This window comes from Polyodon spathula, chromosome 2, assembly GCF_017654505.1.
Source record: "Polyodon spathula isolate WHYD16114869_AA chromosome 2, ASM1765450v1, whole genome shotgun sequence".
In the NCBI taxonomy this organism is placed as follows: Eukaryota; Metazoa; Chordata; class Actinopteri; order Acipenseriformes; family Polyodontidae; genus Polyodon; species Polyodon spathula.
In genome coordinates this window covers 92096441-92113923 of record NC_054535.1, presented here as the reverse complement: position 1 = coordinate 92113923, position 17483 = coordinate 92096441, and the positions used below count along the sequence as shown (strand labels likewise).

At 36.6% G+C, this 17483-nt stretch overlaps 1 protein-coding gene across 5 annotated transcripts in view; it reads right to left on the bottom strand.

Annotated features, from left to right (window-relative positions):
• Positions 1–7574: 7574 nt before the first annotated feature.
• Positions 7575–17483, bottom strand: part of dym (dymeclin) — a 186001-nt gene continuing 176092 nt past the window's right edge. For 4 of the 5 annotated variants that reach the window (XM_041234531.1, XM_041234554.1, XM_041234539.1 and 1 more), the window contains one exon: positions 7575–10575. In XM_041234531.1, the coding sequence (XP_041090465.1) occupies positions 10426–10575 (150 nt within the window). In that variant the 3' untranslated portion in view covers positions 7575–10425. Of the gene's footprint in view, positions 10576–10789; positions 10838–17483 lie in introns of all 5 variants that reach the window. The other variant, XM_041234547.1, reaches the window with a different exon arrangement.

Sequence of the window (17483 nt, the reverse complement as noted above, 5' to 3'; positions counted from 1 at the left end):
TATGTAAATGCAGTTCATCAAGAACTTGCATACAGTTGGGGGCAATTGTTTAATACATTAATGTCACAAATATTTTCATGTTATCCCTGTTATGTTTGGTAATACAATTACTAATGCAGTGACACTACAATTTTGAATGAATGAATGACGTTTTTCATTTGGAAACCATTCTAAATATGATACAACCTCAAAGGATGTGTAGTTACTGGAATTCTGGAGTTGTGCCAAACCACCTTCAGATTGTTGGGCCGATGTGCCTACATTACGAGAATGTGCTGTGATTGATCCCAGAGTAGATTCACAACGTTAACAGACCAGCTTAAGCTTTAAACGTAAAAACAATACTGTTTTATAGGTCTGAATGCCTTGAGACAGGGTTACCACCCACACTACCCTAAAAAATTAGATCATGATTTTTTTGGTCAGGAACTGCAGTGGATTATTGCAGATGCTTGTGTTTCTCATTACTAGAGAGCTTGACCTGTATGTGTATGTGTAGTCTAGGGCCTGGCTATGTGTGTGTAATGCTTTTTCAATGATGTGCCTGCATGTTCAGTGTGATATGTGGATCCTTTTCTTTGAGCTCAGTTTAAAATCATCCATATTCCCACATAAAATAATAGAAGTATAAATAAACTAAACGAATCTCCCGAAATCACACACATGTAGGCTTCTGTAAAAACTAAACAGAACGCTTGATGCCATTAACAAAATGTGACATTATCTGAGTTAAACACACTCCCAGTCCTAGCTACCTAAAGATTTTGGTTGGCCAGTAGCAGCCAATTACACATTGGCCTGATGCCAATTGAGGATTAGCCAAATGTTAAGGCCTTCCTCACGAAAATCCTACCATACACTCCTGCCATAGTTATCACATTGACTATAAAAACAGTTGTGCACAGCCTACAGTAATTAGGGCTATGACTTCTGCATATAAAAAGACAGCAGAACAGGAATATATATGAAGAAATTGGATGTAATCAGAAATAGACTACTTTCAAATAGTATGAGAAGCATCACGCTCTTACAACAGTATGCCCCAATTGCCAGGTATAATATTTCAATGACATAATAGCAATACATTATCCTTATCCTGTAGTACACCAGGAATGAGAGACACGTGAATCATAGATAGTGAAAATCTGACCTCAAATCTAAAACATTTAAAGCCAATGACAAAAACACTATTTTGATCCCAGGGTTGGAAATATTCTCAGTTAAAGCAAGGACATACTTTTTCTGTTTCCACATGCCTATCAAGAAGTGTACGTATAGTATCGTATATATATATATATATATATATATATATATATTATATATATATATATATATTATATAATTATATGGAGGGTAAAAAAAAAAATTAAGAGACCACTGCAAAATTATCAGTTTCTCTGGTTTTACTATTTATAGGTATGTGTTTGGGTAAAATGAACATTTTTGTTTTATTCTATAAACTACTGACAACATTTCTCCCAAATTCCAAATAAAAATATTGTCATTTAGAGCATTTATTTGCAGAAAATGACAACTGGTCAAAATAACAAAAAAGATGCAGTGTTGTCAGACCTCAAATAATGCAAAGAAAATAAGTTCATATTCATTTTTAAACAACACAATACTAATGTTTTAACTTAGGAAGAGTTCAGAAATCAATATTTGGTGGAATAACCCTGATTTTCAATCACAGCTTTCATGCATCTTGGCATGCTCTCCACCAGTCTTTCACATTGATGTTGGGTGACTTTATGCCACTCCTGGCGCAAAAATTCAAGCAGCTCGGCTTTGTTTGATGGCTTGTGACCATCCATCTTCCTCTTGATCACATTCCAGAGGTTTTCAATGGGGTTCAGGTCTGGAGATTGGGCTGGCCATGACAGGGTCTTGATCTGGTGGTCCTCCATCCACACCTTGATTGACCTGGCTGTGTGGCGTGGAGCATTGACCTGCTGGAAAAAACAATCCTCAGAGTTGGGGAACATTGTCAGAGCAGAAGGAAGCAAGTTTTCTTCCAGGACAACCTTGTACTTGGCTTGATTCATGCGTCCTTCACAAAGACAAATCTGCCCGATTCCAGCCTTGCTGAAGCACCCCCAGATCATCACCAATCCTCCACCACATTTCACAGTGGGTGCGAGACACTGTGGCTTGTAGGCCTCTCCAGGTCTCCGTCTAACCATTAGATGACCAGGTGTTGGGCAAAGCTGAAAATTGGACTCATCAGAGAAGATGACCTTACTCCAGTCCTCTACGGTCCAATCCTTATGGTCTTTTGCAAACCTCAGCCTGGCTCTTCTTTGCTTCTCATTGATGGAGGGCTTTTTTCTAGCTTTGCATGACTTCAGCCCTGCCCCTAGGAGCCTGTTTCGAACCATCCTCGCCGTGCACTTCACCCCAGCTGCCGTTTGCCATTCTTTTTGTAGGTCACTTGATGTCATCCTACGGTTGCTGAGTGACATTCGAATGAGTTGGCGGTCATCCCAGTCAGTGAAGAGTCGTTTTCGCCCTCTGCCGGTCTGTAGCATTGTTGTCCCCAATGTGTGCTGCTTGACCTTGTTCTTATGAACCGCTGTCTTTGAAATTTTAAGGATGGAAGCAACCCGACGCTCACTGTATCCCTCTGCTAGTAAAGCCAGAATTGAACCCTTCTTTTCCCACTCAAAACTTTCCTTTTCAACTCTTTGGGCATGGTCAATAGTTATTTTTTGATTCCAATTACTTTTGAGGTACTACTTGCACTGTTTTGCCATCCAGCTGGTCCTATTGCAAGAGGATAATGATGACCACAGGAGTGGTTTTTATACTTTTCCCCCGTTAAATAAGATTTGGTTCAGGTGATCCCCTAATCAGTACCTCATTCAGTAGAATGAGGTGTGCCTGTGTTGGAATTCAACAGACACTGGAATGGAATGGCTGCCATACATGTAGAGATGCTGATTTAAGAAAAATTTGCAGTGGTCTCTTAATTTTTTCCAGAGCTGTACATATACACACACACACAATATTAGTGCACAATATTAAAGGTACATTGCAAGCTTAGTTACTGTGTTGTTTTAGTCTACTACAGTAGCCAATTAATCACTTTTGTAAAACACTAATGAGACTCCAAGAAGATATGGATTGTCAAATAAACAGGAAAGGCAGTCGTTGTTGCACGGTATGACATTCTTCTTCCCAATTAATTGTATAAACAAACAAACAAAAAACTCCCACGGAATATTAATTTCCAAATGTTAACCTAATAACTACAATAATAATAATAATAAATAATAATAATAATAATAATAATAATAATAATATAAAGCGTGTAAATAACCAAGACTCCCACAAGCTTTAATAGTTACAAAATTATACCACTTAAAATGGTAGTGCACCATACGTTTCTTTTTTAAAGTAGATGGTTTTAAACCCAAGTTGCACTTATAAACTATAACAAGAGCTTAAAGATATTATGTATAACCTCCCCTTTTGTAAGAAGTATTAGGATTGTCAGAAGGCTGAACTGTGGAAGAATGTACAAAAAGGGAATTACCATTTAAAATTCCAGCCAAGCTAAACATAATGTACAGTATATACTCTGGGCTTGCAATATCACATGATGACCACAGAAACAGAAGTCACTGAAAAGTTCTCAGAAGCATCGTCTGACCTTACATTAAACCTTAAGATTCTTCAAGCTATAATGAAATGTAAGGCTTTGAAACACATTTTATTCCTCAAATTAGTGCAACAACACTCTCACAAGTCTCTTATCATTTTACTGTTGAACTTAGCGCTTTATGTTTTGCTTTGAAGTAAATGTATCTTCAAACATTAATGTCTGGCTTTCTGTCCCCACTCACTTCATGTTATCCAGGTGATGTAGCCCCAGCTTGGTCTGTGCAGCAGAATGTAAGTGTAAGGCTCAGGTGGGATTTTATTATCTGTTACACAGGAAATTAACTTGTGGCAGGAACAATAAGGGAAACAAAAATATCAAAATCAATTTGCGTGCTTGGTTTTGGTTATTTGCTTGGTTATTACATCTACATGTTAAGACAAAAATAGCCATTTTCATTGAACATAAGTCACTGTACTGTTTTAATGAAAAACCCAGTGGTCTTCATTAACATCCTTCCAGTTTGATGTAAACAACAAAAAACAAAACAATGAGCTGTTTAGTTCAAATCAACAACTTATTTTATAACATTTTAATGTGTACACTTTCAAGTCTAATAACTGGAAGACGAATGTGGGGAACTTTCCCTAATTGCTATAACCTAACAATTCAAATATATTAAATCTGGATTAAAAAAACAAAACAAAACCAAAAAAAAACAACAAACTATCAGTTAGTCATTCATATTCCTCACTGAAGTGTATACAAATATACATTATAAAATACAAATGAGAGAAATCTAAGTATTTATTCACAATTAGACACATCTTCCTGCCAGCTCTTTCCCACCAAATTGCCCTAAACACAAACCACTCCTTTTAAAACAGCTTACCTTTCATTTGCTTTTTGTTGAAAATGCATGCCTGTTGTAAATGTACCTTATAACAGTGCTTGAAAGGAAGTATGCTGGAAATTCCCCCTACGTCACCTGCTGATAGTGTAGAAAATGTACAAACCTGCCAGCCCTTCAGAGCAACTCTAGAATTAACGAGATGTTCAGAAGGATGTCAGGCCCTCTGCACATCTCTATTCAAACTGTATAAACATCTCTGTACATTTCTGTTGCAGGGTTTCCTCTTTGGCAAAGTTTCATGTATCTCCCTTATCTTACTAATGTAACAGTTATTTCACCTTTCCTTGGAATTAATTTGTTTATGCCCAAGAATGGGTGGCTGAATTGGAGACAATCCTTTGCACTGTGGTGGTACCTCTTGGGATTAGAATTCTGGTTGGGGTTGATGATAGATAATTACAGATGCAGTACATTGCAAGTTAGATTATTTGGGGATTGTAGAAATAACTATTGTTTAGACCAATGTTTAAAAAAAAAAAAAAAAAAAATTCTGATGTCCATCATCCTGTCTTTAATGGCTGCAAGACAGAAGCAGGCACCAAAGTTGCATTATCTTCACTACACTACAACCCTTGCAAGGTGCAAGAAGCCTTGGACAGGTGCGAGTTTCTCACTTTCTGTTGTCAGACTAGAACCTTCTGCAAGGGTTATGATGGTTATGGGTGAATGAAGTAGATAATTATTCATTCAGAAATACCAATCTTGAAATCAGATGAGGTTAAAACTATTAGCAAATGCCCAGGCACTGTATATTTACATCTATCAAAATACTTGAGAAAGTCTGTACCGTTGTATCTCTTGTGTATAGTACCACTAAAATTAGGGCCTTTTGCCAAGGATGTCTATTGTTTAACAGGGTTGCTGGCAGGTGCCAGCGGTTTCTATGAGAATGACAGGACGACCAAGGCAACCTGGGTTGGAATGCAGTACCTTGTGTTATTCAGCTTTAGATATTAACCAAAACTGTACAGAAGAGCCAGGTTATATTTCCCACTGCATGCTTAATCTTACTTATGCCGTAGGGGTCAGTCTTGTACCGACATCTCTTGCCATGTGTATGCCACATGAGTTAAAAACATGGTAATAAAATGAGAAACATACGCTTCCCTGGTTATTTCTGTATTCACATCTTCACAACTAAATAAAAAAAAAATGTACCGTAAACTCAAACAGACAACTGAAGAAAATTCTACACCACCAGAATCTGCAAATAAATCAAGTAAATTAAAAAACAAGTATAAAATGATGAAAGGCTAAAAAGCACACTAGGCACCAATTCAGTCTCGAGGTTGCGATCAAATCCGTTAACTGCTGAGGCTGTGGTCATGCAGTTTATCGCTTCAGTCAAGCCTTTTTTGTTCAATTACTTTTAAGTAAGGACAGCTATCCATTCTTTTTTTTAATGTTACCCTTCCATTTTATATATTTATCTAGAGCAGATATTGCTGCTCTAGAAAGAGTGCAAAGAAGAGCGACCAGAATTATTCCGGGCTTAAAAGGCATGTCATATGCAGACAGGCTAAAAGAATTGAATATGTTCAGTATTGAACAAAGAAGACTACGTGGTGACCTAATTCAAGCATTCAGAATTCTAAAAGGTATTGACAATGTCGACCCAAGGGACTTTTTCGGCCTGAAAAAAGAAACAAGGACCAGGGGTCACAAATGGAGATTAGACAAAGGGGCATTCAGAACAGAAAATAGGAGGCACTTTTTTACACAGAGAATTGTGAGGGTCTGGAATCAACTCCCCAGTAATGTTGTTGAAGCTGACACCCTGGGATCCTTCAAGAAGATGCTTGATGAGATTCTGGGATCAATAATCTACTAACAACCAAACGAGCAAGATGGGCCGAATGGCCTCCTCTCGTTTGTAAACTTTCTTATGTTCTTATGTTCTTAATGCGTTTCCAAAACCGAACTTCATACTTAATCAGTGCCAAACAGCACATGGGATAGGGATACGCTGTATTTCAGGGAGAAGTGCCGACCCCTGGCGATATGCTGTAATATCAACACCCCTATGTGACCTGTTTTGACCAATCACGATAGAGTATTTAAAACACCCATTTTATAATTGTATCATCTACAGAAATGCACGTCATAATACATATTACAAAACCATTCTGAGATATACTACCTGTTTTGCTTGCCAGATTATATATGGGTCTGAATTGAAGCTATATGAATTGGTGCAGTCTAAACAATTTAATGCTGTTTAGATCTAAATTCAGCTGTAGCTTGATATGGCAGGAAAGTTGTTTGTCAGATAGCTTTATTAATTGTTTGTCACCGCAGTGCAGACAACATCCTTTATTTTGTGGTACTTGGATAAACAAACCATTCAAAATGTCATTGCTTCCAAGTCCAGACACAACCAGCCAGCAAAAGAAACCATTAAAGTACATAATGTACACATGCATTTCTGACTTGTAATATTTAGGTCCCTTGCATAAACAGTTACTTTTACTTGACAGATGCACTCAACATAGTTTTGTTAGTACTGTATCATAATAAAGTAAATCAAGTTGACCAACATCAAACGTATGCACTCTTCACAATGTGTGATTTACATACAGATCTCTCATATATCCTTAGATTCTGTTACTATAAATAACTTGTGGTGAAGACTATCGTAACCCAGTTTCATCACAATCGGTTATGCGATTCCCCAAATATACTGAATAGTGTGCTGCTCCAAGGGGGATAGTAATTTCAAGCAGAGAAAAATGTTCATAAAACAACAAATGCAGAATGTAACACATCTTTATTATACATATTAACGTCCAAAACTTATATATATATTTTTTTTTAAACATGTTTTTATGCATTTTGCCCCACCCCAAGCCTACATATACCTTTCAAATGTGCATTTACAAATCTGCTAAAACAAAAGATTACTGTACCACTATATTTAAAATAAATAGAAAAAAAAAAAATGCATTCACTTCCCTTCATATAACAAAAACAATAATTTTACAGACTGGCAGAAAAACCCAGGCATAAGCAAACCCATTCTTGAGGTGCAAAGAAGCTGCTCAGGCATTTATTCAAATAGGGGGAACATACATGGGACAGTCACTGTATCTGCCAATAAAGAATAAAGAAAGCAAATGGTTTCAATGTGTGTGGCGAGGAGCGATGGGGATTAACGTGTTTGAGGCTGGCTTTCAATATTTGTGTTCCAGCAGACTTTGCTGTGGAGATGTTAGCATGCATTAGTCTTACTATGTGCTGAAATTATAGTGAAAATACTCGATTATCACCGGACTACAGTACATTCATATTGTCGGTCCCTAGGATTAAACTAAATTAGCTGCTTTTAAAAAGTGCCAAATAACTCAAACTAACAACATATACCCAATATCTAAAAACTGGTAACTGTGTTCAAATTAATTCCATCATATTTATGGCAGTTGTTGTTGGTGCCATAATTACAATTAAAGCAAAAGTAATTTAATTCCTCCAAAACACAAAACTGCTTTCATAAATACATCATGGACCCCGCCTGTGATTTACATATTTGCAGCAAACACATAGATATGGGTTACATTTTGCACCCACCTTCCTTCCCTGACTGGTAAAGAAATCCGCAATCCTCATGTGTCAACAAAGCATGACCTTAAAGGCAGGGCAATCGTTTTTACTGTTATAATCTCATTGATTATTATACAGTTGCTGGAAGCCTTACTTTTGTTTTAACTCAGTGTTGTTATGAAACATAACTGAATAATAATCCTGTTGTTCCCTATCCTCATCCCAGACACCAGACCAAAATAATACAATATTACAAACAGAAAATCCTTTGAAAGCAAAATATTTTCAACAAACAGTTGTAAGTAGAACAGTGAAAAAAATGTCAGTGCCTATAGACTAAACCATTCACATGCATGAAGGTTGGCGGTCTGTCTAGTTTTCAGACCAATCAAGTTAATCCAATAGGCTCTTAACTGACACCCTGTGATTAGGTTGGAAAGGTGTACCCATTCCTAATTTAAATAAACTATTTTCTATGTGAATGATGTCCTTTTGTACTGTATATACGTCATGCCTGTGTTGTCACATGCATGCCATGGAATAACTTGTAATAAATGTCCATTAAAAAAAAAAAACACAACATGGCAAACTACCATTTTACTGGATGCCAAGATCACCTTACAGATTACCTTACAGTACAGTTTTGCACCAAATTTGAAGCCAATAACTCAATGCATTGGGATTATAATTCTCTAATATCTCTGAATTGGCTAACTGTAATTAGGCAGCTGCATGATGTCAGAGATAAAGGGCTCTAAGCTTATTTTGCCAGAAGCGTTATGAACATTTGTACCTCAAATAGTTTTTAACAGGAGATATCAGACGTTTGACACATTTAGTAGAACAAGAAAGCGTAATGATGCAGTGCAGGCAGAACTGCATTTGGCCTTCCTAATAAATTGATATTAATCTAACACAAAAAGTCCAAGTAAAAAATGTGACTTAAGTCTTCATAAAAGCCACCCCCAACCATCAAACATTGCATGCTCTTTTAGAAGAGAATGGCACCCAATTCCTGCTGAATCCATTCATAACAATGTGTAAATTGTTACAGTATCATTCAGCAAAGTTGCTACTACATAGATGTCTGGAAATATAATTTGAATATATGAGCTTTGTGTTTTTATTTAAAAAACAAACCGGATATAATAAAAATATTTTATGGGTTTCTTGTAGTTTTGTATTTTTATACTGTCATGAACTCTGTATCATGCAAAATTATATTCCAGCAACAATTCTTTTTTTTTCTTCTTTATAACAAATGGCACCCTTAGGACATGCTTGAGGTGCATGAGGTGAAATGTTGTATTGTCTTTACAGACTGAAAAGATTCCTTCACTGTGAACAGAGGCATTTAACACCATTTTTTTTATTATTCTACATTAACTGAAGTTAATTGCCCGAATTCACAAAAAATAACTTAACCTTTATTTATATACTGTTTTTTGTTGTTAGTTATTGTCTTAATAAATTAAATAAGGTCTGTTATACATGAAATGTTAATTTTCCATGGAAGTTTATCTTCTTATGAAGGGTGCTTATGGGATGCACTTTGTATTGCACAGTATAATTTATTAGATGCAAGTGGTTATTCTTTTATTTCAAAACACTATCCCAAATAACAGTAACAGGTACTCTTATTTTCTTAAAGCTTCCTTGTTTTTTATTTCAGATTTTATACAGAGTATATAATGTTATGGATACTTAACAAACACATAAAACATTTAAATTATAAGCGTGAGTTTGTGAATAGGGCCTGCTGTCTTTTGGCAGTTTGAGTGATGCAGGTTGACCTGAGAGTAAATTCAACAACAAGCAACATTCAGCAGTCATCAGAGCGACTGCTGCCTGCTGAGTTTGTTTCATCTCACTCTGCTGTCCTCATGCTTACGACATGGCCCTGTACACTGAATGCTGATCGTCGGATCAGCAGGCCAGTATTTGAGCGGGAAATCAACAGCACCCAGTGCTCTGGGCGACTGTTTGTTTAGTCTGCAATTAAAGACTCAAGCGCCGAAGGTCCAGTTTCCTGTTGCCTTTGTTTTTTTTTCCTTTTTTAAATTATTATTTTTTTTTTATGCTGTTCCGTTTAGACCACTGACCGACATGTTGACTCCTTACTCAGCGTCAGCCTGGAGCATTAAGTCTAAATGCTAAGCATCGTATCTGTTTTTACAAGTTTTTATTATTATTATTATTACTATTATTATTATTATTATTATTATTATTAAAGTATGTAAAATAGATTAAGTCCATATTCGAGCAGTTCTCTCAAAAGCGTGAGTATTCACACAGTCATGCCATCATGCAGTTGTTCCTGAGAGAGGATGTCACACTCACACTCACTCACACACACACAGTCCCAGAGGGGTGCTCAGCCCGAGTCCATGGTAAACAGCTCTATATCCTGGGGGCTCCAGCACAGTCCAACTGCAGAGTTGTAGACCAGAGACCACACATAGGGGATAAAGAACTCTTCCGGCTGGTCTTCTTCCACATACTTGAATTTCAGCTCTGGAAACTTCTGCAGGAGACAAAAAAATAAATGCAAATAAAAAAATGGCACACAAAATTGTGCTCAGTTTTATTAAATGGTTTTTGGTTTTCAAAACATACGCTTCTTGCAGGTTTCATACATTTTCTTTCATTTTAATATGATTTTTAATTGAAATCTATGGATATCTGTTATGTACTGATCAATGTGATCAATCTATCAGAAAAAAAGAGAAAGAACTGACATTGACATCTATTGACCGACAGCCCTTTTGGATTGAAGGTCAGAACACCTGTAGTAGAGAGAGAGAAAAAAATAAAAATAAAAAAAATAAAAAAATCTGCTCACTGGGCGCCACTTTATTACAAACCTCAACACTTGATAAAAACCAAAAATCCATTCTGAATAACTTCCTGCACACTGTTTTGGTCAATATAAATTGCTCACTAACTGCACTAATTGCTTTTATTATTGAGGACATTGATTGACACCTTTAGGATGTCACAAGCATCTTTAACCTTCGTCCATTACCACCCACTTCTAACCACACATAGATTGACTTTAAAAATCCAGGACGAAGTGGTCCTTTCTGGCTGCATTTAGAGTTTGGAATACAGGTGCTCTGGCAAGGTGGGTACTAACTGTTATGCTCAGTTCAAACTGACTGATACAGAAAAAAAAAAAAAAAAAAAATATATATATATATATATATATATATATATATATATATATATATATATATATATATATATATATATATATATAAAGCATGTTCACTGCTTCTAAAGGCTCTAAACATGGAGTGTTTGGAAGTGCAACCTTTACTCTGTGCCAGAAAAAGAAGACAGAAAAATGTGCGGCTTTCCAGGACTATGTTTACTACTGCGCACATTCAGCCATGCCAATCCAAATCCCAAATGACTGAAAATGAAAGCACATTTAGAGCAAACTATAGCATAATATTACATGAAAATCAAGATATATCCAAACAGATACAGACAGACATGAATGCACTGAATTATAGTGCAGAATATGAAAACTGTAGGCTTACTTAGTTTAATCATTTGTTCCACTTTTCCCAAAGCCATTTGAAATTATTTTCCTGTGTTTTACAAATAATGCTTTTACAAACTTATTGAACACTTAGCTCTTTATTGATAACTTTACCAATGACACCTGTGCTTCCCCATTGAAAAAATGTGGAGAGGCATGGCCTGTGTTCATCTTGCAACTTCTCTCTGAAGTGCACTGAAAAAATTGCTATGATAAAAATCTGACAACGTGTGTGTATTTAATATACAGCTGGAACATGCCAGACCTATGAACTGACAGCAATTCCTATGAGGTAAGAGTCAACGGAAACATTTTGTTGTCCTTGAAATAGTACTAAACTAAACAACAAACACTGGTCAGAAAAGAATAAACATAAAGAATACCATTATGCTTTCACATCCAATCTTCCAGTCATGTGACTTTATGTCTAAAGCCATACTATACAAAAGTTTAAGTACAGCATGTTTAATCCTTTGTTTGCTGATTCTATTCCTGAGTCCCTGCTAATATTACTCTCAACTTCTATTTCTAGTATTATAAAAAATATATTTATTTATAAAATGGGTCTTTTAAATACTCTACCCTGACTGGTCAAAACAGATCACCATGGGTTGGCATTTATTTTCAAAAAGGATGAATCACTAGTACAGATCCATGCACCACTTTTTATATATATATATAAAAACAGCCATATTGGAATTTATCGCAAATAAACATGATTGACGAGACTTATGTAAATGCTGACCTATTAGGAAACTGAGGTGTACGTGAGATATTCAATGTCTGAATTGGACATCATTAATTAAAGAACGACAGTGAAAAAAGCAAAAGTAATCTAATCAATTCAAAACTCACCATTCTGATTGCTCTGCGCCTTCTCCCTGAACTCTGTTTGAACTACATTGATTCCCTATACTATTCTGAAAATAAATAGATTTTAAAAACAATATATAAAACTTTCAGTGTTTAAAAAAAAAAAAAGATTTGAGTCACTCTTTAAGAGAGATTTTGGTGGTTAATACTGATACTTGATAAAGATGAGCAAGAAAGGCTGTATAAAATAAACAACACAGGTAATGAGCTATACTGCAATTTTCCAACATGTGGAATATATTGTACTTTATTAATGATTCAAGGAAATCAACCAAAATTACATATTTCTCAAATTATAAATTTATTTCCAAAACAAATAAGTGTCAATTACTGGCACCCTTGTTTTCAGTACTTTGTGCACCCTCCCCTTGCAAGGATAATGTCACTGAACCTTTTTCTATAATTTTTTTATGAGATTGGAGAACACATTGGAAGGGATCTTAGACCATTCCTCCATACAGAATCTTTCCAGATCCTTGATATCCTTCGGTCTGCTCTTATGGACTGCCCTCTTCAATTCAAACCACAAGTTTTCAGTGGGATTCAAGTCTGGAGACTGAGGCCATTGCAAAATGTTGATTTTGTGGTCAATTAACCATTTCTTTGTGGATTTTGATGTGTGCTTGGGGTCACTGTCTTGCTGGAAGATCCACTTCTGGTCAAGATTCAGTCTCATGGCAAAGGCAACCAGGTTTTTGGCTAAAATGTCCTGGTACTTAGTAGAGTTCATGATGCTGCTGATCTTAACAAGGGCCCCAGGACCAGTGGAAGCAAAACAGCCTCATAATATCAAAGATCCACCTCCTTATTTTACAGCAGGTATGAGGTTCTTTTCTGCATACGCATCCTTCTTTCGACACCAACCCACCACTGGCGTGAGTGACCAAAGAGCTCTATTTTCGTCTCATCGTCTCACCAAATCCAAGTGCCGATGCCGTTTAGCAAACTCCAGGCACTTGTATTTGTTGGTTGCTCTCAGTAAAGGCTTTTTTCTGGCAACCCTTCCAAATAGGCTATTGGCATGGAGGTGGTGTCTAATTGTAGATTTGGAGACTTGGTGACCCCAAGATGCAACCAAGTTCTGTAATTCTACAACTGTGGCCCTTGGATTCTTCATTGCCTCTCGAACCATCTTCCTCACTGTGTGTGTGGGGGCAAGATGCACGTGCATCCTCTACCAGGCAGATTTACCACCGTTCCACTAGTTTTGAACTTAATTATTGCCCTAATAGTGGTAAGTGGTATATTTAGGTTTTTAGCTATTTTTTTGTACCCACTGCCAGATTTAAGAAGGTCAACAACCATTTGTCTCTTTTCACTTGTGAGTTCTTTCCCTTTCCCCATAGTGATGGACGACAAATGGATTTTACATGTGTGTTACCTCATTTTTATACCCCAGTGAAACTGGAAGCCATGGAAGGCCACAATACAGTTCCTTAAGGCTGAGATGTACTTAAAGTAGAACGTTAATGCATATTTAATTTTATTTATAAGAATATTTAGGGGTACCAATAATTTTGACACCTATCTTTTTGAGAAAAATAAAAAATTACTTGTTAAAAATAAATGTTTTCTCTGAGCAATTGTATTAGTATAAAAATATAGTTTTCCCATATTTTTTGTATAAAATATAGCTCATTACCTCTGTTGTTTATTTTATACAGCTTTTTTTGCTCATCTTTATCAAGGGTGCCAATAATTTTGGAGGTGCACATATATATATACTATATTTATATATATATATATATATATATATATAATATCCTATGGTGGGAAGCAATTAAAATAGATGATACCACCCTTAAATTTTATGGATCCATACCGGTTCATATAAATACCGACTGGAACGGTTCCATATTGACCTTTGCCTTAAAACGTTGTTTGTGAATAACAGAACAAAGTATCTATTGCATCTATTTCACCAATAATTCTGCTCATAGGCCCAAAGTGGTGTATCATTAAGCCGGTTGAAACATTAAACTGTAATATTGAAACATTGACTGTGAAACTATGTGTCATACATCCTTCGATAAACAGTATGTGGTATTGAATAGATATTTTACTGACTTATTTATAACGTTAGTAATTACTAATAATAATAACAACAACAACAACAACAACAACAAGTAGTTTCTCAGTATAGTAAATTTTGGACAAACAACGTTCCTCTTAAAAGGTTCAGTTTATTAAACAGGGTTAGATTGTTATTGAGCATGTTGAAGCTTAACTCTGATCAATGTCAGAAAATATATTTTTTATTATTTGAAAGACATTTATATGGTATAAATCCACATTTTCCACGAGTGAACTGATATACTGGAATTAAACTGGAAATAAACTCAAGGTCTAATCCAGCATCCATACAGCTCACTGCCCCTCAACAGTATTGCTTAGCTGCAAGCCCATATAGCAAGTGCTTTCATAGCAAGTGTCTCTCCATATTACTGACTAGCTCCTGAGACTTGACAAGATCACAATCCAGGGTGGTATGACTGCCAAGCAAGAATAGTATCTATCATCCTCTATTTTTGAAAGGGCTTAAGTATGGCTCTTGGGCATGCAAAAAAAAAAAAAAAAAAAAAAAGTATTTTCAGGAGAAAATACATACCATCTTCTCTCTTAGGTCCACCTACTTTTTGCTTATCCAAATTATCTCTTCACACTTATGCAACACTTCTAAAGTAAAATTAAATACATCTTTAAATAACTCCCCTAATCCAGCTGCTTTCTTTACAGTCTACTCTCAACATTAATATACATTTGTTCGTCCTGTTTTTCTGTTGTCGGCTTCCCCTGAGAAAATGAATACTTATTCAATGGTAAAATGACATGTCTTACCACCCTCCTCTACATACAATACAATTGCTCTGAACATTCAGCATTATGCATCCATGAAACTAAATACTACTCTGTACCAAATAATAGGAGCGTTACATACCGAGCATTTGAAAGTAATTTTCTCTTAAATAATACAGAGAAAGGAATCTCCACTTCTATGGAAGATCAACAATTTTCAGCATTTGAAAGCTGCCTACAACGTGTCACCATGTTGGCACTGTCTCTGAGGAACGTTATACTGCAGTGAGTACTGGAGGAGATAAAACATGGCCTGTTTCATTATTTATGTGAATATGGCTCCATCCAAGAATACACTGTCACAGCAGGACAGGATTAGAACAAGGATGACAAAGATGGCACAGCTTTTCCTCCTATTAATAATGAACGAATATCTTCTCATATTATTATGATTCAGGGTGTCAAGTGTTTCCCTTGTGTTGGGCCAACAGCCGGCACTTGAACCTGATCCAGTTTCCATACTATAATATATCGGCAGGTAAACTACACAATTATCACAGGTGCTCAATCAAGGAGGACAATACATAAAAACAGGTTGCTTACCAACAAAGTCTTCACTATTTGGACTCCTCTGGGAAGGCTATAAAGTGGGAAGGCTGTAAGCAGTAATGCACAACAGGGTGCATGACATACTCTAATATCACCACACTCCGAGTGCGCTGAAAGACTTCAACCACCCCAGGCGTGGTGATATTAGAGTATATCACAGACCATGATGTGCCTTATTGCACTTATAAAATTGGTTACCAACTAAATTAACTAACAAAAAAGTATGCTTGATTAAATATCCTTAGGTCTAAAGCTGAGCAAAAAAATGCATTAATTAAAAAAAATAAAAGTGGATTTAGAGACTTGAATTGAACATTGCCATTGAAAGTGAAGTTTTTATTTATGTGATTCGTTATACTTCTTGTAATTTATGGTTTATTCATTACATTTTAAAGTAAAATATTACTGCCCATTTTCATTATGACACAGTACAAATGAGTCTGCCTTTAAATCACACAGACCCTTCTTCACAAGACCTGCAACAGTATCAGTTTATTTTATGTATTTCTTTTTAATTGTCCTTTGTTATCCGTTCCGGATGGAGAATCCGCAAAGTGAATGATTTAAACTGCAACTGAAGACTGGAGACCTTGTCCATGGGTGCTGACAGCTATCCGCAATGCTGGCCGACTAGCGGCTACACGATGACATCATGAAGTCTACTGCCGCGGATAGGAAGTGGCTCGTAGGGCGTCCTCCCCCCAAAAGACAAAGCCGCCAAACCATGACTGGATAAAATGAAGATGATGAATGGGTAACGCAGTGCCACCTACCCCCAGAAATAGGACAAGGATGAATGAAAAATAAGCAGCTGAGACATGGGCCTGCCCCCCAGAGCATGAAGTACACTGAGGGAGAAGCCGGCCTCTCCAGCCTGCCAACCACCTTGCAGAAACTGAATACGAACCACTAGACACTCAGGTATGGAAAAAAAACCCTACGCCCTGATAGGAGAAAACCTTAGGGAATCCATGGCTGAGGACAGTCCTTCCGCTACTCTAAAGATGGCCGTCTCCCTGTTTGGCCTTGCCGTGTATGACTGAAAGGCCAAACATGAATGAAAGCCACACAGAGTTTATAGTTGCTTGGATATGACGTGCTAATTATTGGGCAGATTCTCCCTCCATACCAGATTTGTTACTTATCAAACTGACTTTGCAGTTTACAACTGGACAACGTGGAGCACTACTGGCCAGTGCCAAGAAGCAATTTAAAACAACACTGGGCACAGTGTGGAGAGAAAGGTATGGCAGGAACTGTCGAGATGCATTTATAAATATTCTGTATCAGATCACGCATGGGGGTGGGAACAGTGGCAGCAGATGCAACCGACCTGAGTATAAGAACGGACATAGACCGGCGGCAGCGGCAACAAAGCATCCATTTAACCAGCACAACCTCTCAAAGAAGCTGAAAGTTAAAATTTGTTAAAAGCTGAGTTTAAGATATCTTTGTAAAACTACTTATTTTCACAAGTTGTAGTTCAGGGAGAAGGTGCAGAGTCTGATCAGAATGGCGAGGTTTGAACTGATTTGAATGCTTTTTTCAATACTTCAATTAATTATTGGTGTCCGATTCAGACTCATTCAATATCTCACGTATACTTC